This window comes from Limanda limanda, chromosome 7 (assembly GCF_963576545.1).
Source record: "Limanda limanda chromosome 7, fLimLim1.1, whole genome shotgun sequence".
Lineage (NCBI taxonomy): Eukaryota > Metazoa > Chordata > Actinopteri > Pleuronectiformes > Pleuronectidae > Limanda > Limanda limanda.
In genome coordinates, this window is record NC_083642.1 from 2,816,983 (window position 1) to 2,823,420 (window position 6,438).

At 46.9% G+C, this 6,438-nt stretch overlaps 1 protein-coding gene across 1 annotated transcript; it reads right to left on the minus strand.

Moving 5' to 3' along the window:
• Positions 1-2,748: 2,748 nt before the first annotated feature.
• Positions 2,749-6,438, minus strand: LOC133005113 (NLR family CARD domain-containing protein 3-like). Its single transcript, XM_061074693.1, has 4 exons — positions 6,325-6,438; positions 5,670-5,872; positions 3,641-5,438; positions 2,749-2,872 (listed from the first exon to the last, which is right to left on the minus strand). Exons 1-4 carry the CDS (start codon positions 6,378-6,380, stop codon positions 2,857-2,859), a joined length of 2,073 nt encoding a protein of 690 aa, XP_060930676.1. The 5' UTR covers positions 6,381-6,438; the 3' UTR covers positions 2,749-2,856.

Consider the following 6,438-nt stretch of genomic DNA (forward strand, 5'->3'; position numbering starts at 1 on the left):
CCATCACAGAACTGCACTAAACCTGTCTCCTGCACTGTGGACCTGTACCACCGCTCCATATACACTTACTTCACATCATATGTGATATGTGTTCATATTAACCCTAATGATATTATATATCATTGTATACAATAATATTGTCTTTTGCACACTCTGTCTACATATTCTTAGACTCATAGTATATTATATTACCTATTGTATAGTCAAATACTTATATTCATATTCATACTTCTACTATATATCATATCATACTCTCTGTATATTCTTGTTTACATAAGTCTATATACACATATTTATACATGTGTACATGTTATAATTACTATTATTATATCACCATTACTATTATTATTATATATACTGTTGCTGCCATTATAACCATATACTGCTTTTATATTGGTATAATTACTATCATATAGATATATATTATGTTATATTATATACTATATACTGTACTATTCTTATATACTGTCTAACAATACCATTACCATCATATCATCAGTACTTTTACCATCATCTTGCCACTGCACCTTATCTTCCTATTTTATTTTATCTTGTGCTTCTGTTTTTTATTCTTTCTACCTCAATATTTTTTAATTTTATTCTATTGTATTTTATTGTATTCAAATATACCGGCTGCTATGACAACTTAATTTCCCTTCGGGGATGAATAAAGTTATCTATCTATCTATCTATCTGTCTGTCTCTGAGGACACACACTGTCTCACTGTCTCTGAGGACACACACTGTCTCTGAGGATACACACTGACTCACTGTCTCTGAGGACACACACTGTCTCACTGTCTCTGAGGACACACACTGTCTCATTGTCTCTGAGGACACACACTGACTCACTGTCTCTGAGGACACACACTGTCTCACTGTCTCTGAGGACACACACTGTCTCTGAGGACACACACTGACTCACTGTCTCTGAGGACACACACTGTCTCACTGTCTCTGAGGACATACACTGTCTCACTGTCTCTGAGGACACACACTGTCTCTGAGGACACACACTGACTCACTGTCTCTGAGGACACACACTGTCTCACTGTCTCTGAGGACACACACTGTCTCTGAGGACACATACTGTCTCACTGTCTCTGAGGACACACACTGTCTCACTGTCTCTGAGGACACACACTGTCTCACAGTCTCTGAGGACACACACTGTCTCTGAGGACACACACTGTCTCACTGTCTCTGAGGACACACACTGTCTCACAGTCTCTGAGGACACACACTGTCTCTGAAGACACACACTGTCTCACTGTCTCTGAGGACACACACTGTCTCACTGTCTCTGAGGACACACACTGTCTCACAGTCTCTGAGGACACACACTGTCTCTGAGGACACACACTGTCTCACTGTCTGTGAGGACACACACATGGACCTGTCTCCAGGAAGCTGACTGAGGTCATCTGGTGTTTTGGGGACAGGATGAGTCTGGAGACATTGAGATGTTCTGGGTGAGTTAGAGATCAACTGAACCAACCAGACGTTGATTTAAACGTCCCTTATCCGTCCCTTTAAGGAGAGTGTGCACCACACAACAGTGGAGAGTCACTGTGGTCAGTGGGCGGAGCTTTGATACGGGTTGATCTCCAACTTAACCTGGAGCAGGTTAGCCGTTCATCAGAAGTTACCATGGTGATTTACCTCGTTAAGAAGTGGACGAGCTTCGTAGGACTGAAAAAACTAAACCTGAAGTTAACCTGATAACCACAAATCCTGCTTGGTAGCACAGACCCTGGATCTGTGATACTGACTGTGTTTAGTAAAATACTGATGAAAGCAGCGTGGACTGACTCCACCCATCTACTGACCTCAGAGTCTCCAGTCGACAGGTTGGACTCTGCTGTAGATCAAGCAGCTCCTTCACTGCTGAGTTCTGCAGGTGGTTGTCACTCAGATCCAGTTCTCTCAGATGAGAGGGGTTTGACCTCAGAGCTGAAGCCAGAGAAGAACATCTGATCTCTGACAGACTGCAGCCCCTCAACCTGGATAAAGAAATATGAATATTAGAATGTGTCCTCCTGTTGTTGTGGATCGTCATCATGTCAACACAGACTCTCAACATGCTGCTGACCTCAGTCCAGTCTGTGACCTGAAGATAAATATCAGATCAGACATGTTGGACCATTGTTTCATTCATCAGCTTCTTCTCTGTGTGTTGGTCACTGAGCAGGTTTGTGTAATTAAACACTGTTTAAAGTAGGGACGGCTCCTGATGTCACTTCCTGTTTGTTTCTATACTTATCAACTGTCCAACGTGTTTCAATAAGAATGTGTCTTATTTTGAAAACCTGAGGAGGACGAGTCCTCGGCCTCAGTCCACATGTTATTTACTGACACTTTCTCAGTGATCAGGAGCAGGTGAGTGCAGGTGAATGGAGTTGATGAGGTGGACGTGACTGACAGGCTGGGTGAGGGACAGATGACTGAGGGACAGTGAGCAGAGCAGAACTGAGACAAGTTAAATAAATAATGACCCAATAAGAAAGAGAGTCTGAAAAGTGAAGAAGGATTTAAGGACCTCAGAGTCTCCAGTCGACAGTTTGGACTCTCCAGTCCAGAACACAGCAGCTTCACTGCTGAATCCTTCAGGTTGAAGTTTCCACTCAGATCCAGTTCTCTCAGATGTGAGGGGTCTGACTTCAGAGCTGAGGCCACGACTTCATAGTGAGTCTCTGAGAGGAGATAACAACTGAGTCTGTAATTAAAGAAAATATCAAATCTGTGAGAATTAAATCAGAAAACACAACATTCATACAAAACGTGATCATGTGACCCTCACCCTGGTAAATCCCCTCTTTGTTAAAAACTCCTCAAGAGAATCCTTTCAGATTTGGTTCAAGCTTCATTCAGACTAACAGAGGAACTCATGAGATTCAGGTCAGAGGTCAAAGGTCAAGGTCACACAACATGTTCATTCAGACTAACAGAGGAACTCATGAGATTCAGGTGGTCAGAGGTCAAAGGTCAAGGTCACACAACATGTTCATTCAGACTAACAGAGGAACTCATGAGATTCAGGTGGTCAGAGGTCAAAGGTCAAGGTCACAGAACATGTTCATGGTCACAGTGACCTCATATTGTTGTGAAGTCAACATGGAACCTGGACATGCACCCCCCCACACACACACCCACCCCCCCACCCCACACACACCCCCTCACCCCCCCCCACACACACCCCTCCCCCCGCACACACCCTCCCCCCCACACACACCCCCACCCCCCCCACCCACACACACCCCCCCACACACACACAACAGACACACACTCACTCACCCCCCCTCCCCCCCACCCCACAAACACCCTCCCCCCCACAACCCCCCAAAACACCCTCCCCCCCACCCACACACACAACAGACACACACTCACTCACCCCCCCCCACACACACACACACACATACACACACACACATACATACACACACACCCCCACCCACACACACAACAGACACACACTCACTCACCCCCCCCCACCCCCCCACACACACACATACACACACACACACACATATGAACAAACCCCCCCCACACACACACACACACACACACACACATATGAACAAACCCCCCCCCCACACAAACACACACACAAACACACACACACACACACACACACACTCACAGAGCCTTCCTGCAGTTCCTCACAGCTGGGATCAGTCTCAGTCGACCCTGGTCTGATGTGTTGAACTTCTTCAGGTCCAACTCATCCAGAACCTCCTCTGACATCTGCAGCATGTAGGCCAGAGCTGAGCAGTGGATCTCAGAGAGTTTCTCCTTTGATCTGTTCTCTGACGTCAGGAACTGTTTCATCTGCTGATGAACTGAGTGGTCGTTCATCTCAGTCAGACAGTGGAAGATGTTGATGCTTCTGTCAGGAGAAATGTAATCACTCTTCATCTTCTTCAGGTTGTTGATGACTCTCTGGATGATCTCTGGATTGTTCTCTCTCCGACCCAGCAGGTCTCCTAAGACTCTTTGGTTGGACTCCAGACTGAGGCCGTGAAGGAAGCGAACAAACAGGTCCAGATGACCATTTGTACTGGTGAGGGATTTCTCCATGGTTCTCTTCAGGAGGTCATCCAGGGAGAATCTACTGTCTGTGTCCCCATATGTTCCCAAGAAGTTCTTGAGTTCTTCTGTGTTCCTCTCGGTGTAACAGTGGAACATGTAGACTGCAGCCAGAAACTCCTGAACGCTCAGATGAACAAAGCAGTAGACTGATTTCTGGAAGATCACACACTCTCTGCTGAAGATCTCAGTACAAACTCCTGAGTACACCGAGGCCTCTGTGACATTAAGACCACACTGCTCCAGGTCTTCTTGGTAGAACATGATGTTTCCTTCCTCCAGATGTTTAAGTGCCAGCCTCCCCAGCTTCAGGAGAACGTCCCTGTCAGCCTCCGTCAGCTGCTGTGGACTCGTCTCATGTCCCTCACCGTACTTGTTGTTCTTCCTCTTTGTCTGAACCAGCAGGAAGTGTGAGTACAGGTCAGTCAGGGTCTTGGGCAGCTCTCCTCTCTGGTCTGTGGTCAACATGTGCTCCAGAACTGTAGCACTGATCCAGCAGAAGACTGGGATTTGACACATGATGTGGAGGCTCCTGGACGTCTTGATGTGTGAGATGATTCTGCTGCTCAGCTCTTCATCACTGAATCTCCTCCTGAAGTAATCCTCCTTCTGGGTGTCACTGAAGCCTCGTACTTCTGTGACCCTGTCAACACATGCAGGAGGGATCTGATTGGCCGCCGCAGGTCTGGAGGTTATCCAGACGAGAGCCGAGGGAAGCAGATTCCCCCGGATGAGGTTTGTCAGCAGCACGTTGACTGATGACCTCTGTGTGACCTCAGACACAAGCTTCCTGTGGTTGAAGTCCAGAGAAGGTCTGCTTTCATCCAGGCCGTCAAAGATGAACAAAGGTTTACAGACAGCGAGCGTCTCTGCCGTGAGCTTCTGTAACGCTGGATGGAAAACACGGAGCAGCGTGAGGAGACTGTGCTGCTGGTCCTTCACCAGGTTCAGCTCCCTGAACGAAAGCACAGTCAGCAGACCCACATCCTTGTTTTCTAAACCCTCTGCCCAGTCCAGAGTGAACTTCTGCACCGAGAAGGTTTTTCCAACGCCAGCGACGCCGTTGGTCAGGACGACTCTGATGCGTCTCTGCTGGTCAGTGGAGGCTTTAAAGATGTCGTGGCACCTGATGGGAGTGTCGTGGAGGATCTTCTTCTTGGAAGCCGTCTCAAGCTGCCTCACCTCATGTTGAGTATTAACCTCTTCACTCTGTCCCTCTGTGATGTAGAGCTCAGTGTAGATCCTGTTGAGGAGGGTTCTACTTCCTGTTTCATCACTTCCTTCAGTCACATGTTCACATCTCTTCCTCAGACTGAGCTGATGTTCATCTAAAACCTCCTGCAGACCACGATCTGCTGAAAGACAAGAAACAATGTCAGAGACAGAGAATCTGAGAATCTGCTGATTGTTTTCATCAGATACAGAAAAACTACAGAAAATAAAAGCTTTTTAACTTTGTGCTTTTCTAACGATGTTAAATGTTGATGCTGTATGAAGGAACAAAATAAAACCACATGTGCTGTTGTCAGAAGTGAAGACATCAGCAGACACATGTACAGTGCTGCTCTGACCGGCTGTCTGACCTCCAGCTCCTGTTCTGGATCTTTGTCCACACTGGGGACAGGAGGAGTCTCCTGAAGAACCAGACTGGTCCCAGTATGAGGTGATGCACTGTCTGCAGAACCAGTGTCCACAGCTGGTGGAGACTGGATCCTTCAGGACGTCCTGACACGAAGCACAGCAGGACGACTGCTCCTCCTCAGAAACATGACTCCTCTTCCTCTCCCTGTGAAGACATGTCCTGATAACTCACATGTCACAGTCACAGGTTGTCATTACTTCTGTCAAGGAGGTTTTGTTTGCACCCAGTTTGTTTGTGTGTTGGTTGGTTCGTTAGTGGGATTATAAAAAACGACAGATTACCAGTAAACTTGGTGGAAGGTTATGGTGTGTGAACAAGATCGGGGGGGGGGGGGGTTCCTCTTTCACAGACATGTTCAGAGGACTGATTTTTACCAGTGTGTGGAATTTGGTGCAGATCCAAATCAAAATCAGTCTCTAGTGGATTTCAAAGTGGTTTCATAAGGAGCGTGTTGGTTCTTGGTGGAGGTCTGAGCTCTTTGAGTGATTCTGAGAGATTAGTCACCAACTTCAATGAAGCTGTGTCCTAATGCAGGGGCCACACTAGAGGAAACTAGATCCTCTTCAGAGCAGGTCACAGGAGAAACACTCTCTTACTCTGTGTGTGAGGGTCCAGGTTCATTACTGAAGAGTAGAGGCTGATTCATGGACATGTCACTCTTCAGAGACAGACAGCTGGACCCTGGAGACTCTGCTCTCAGTCTGTGGTCC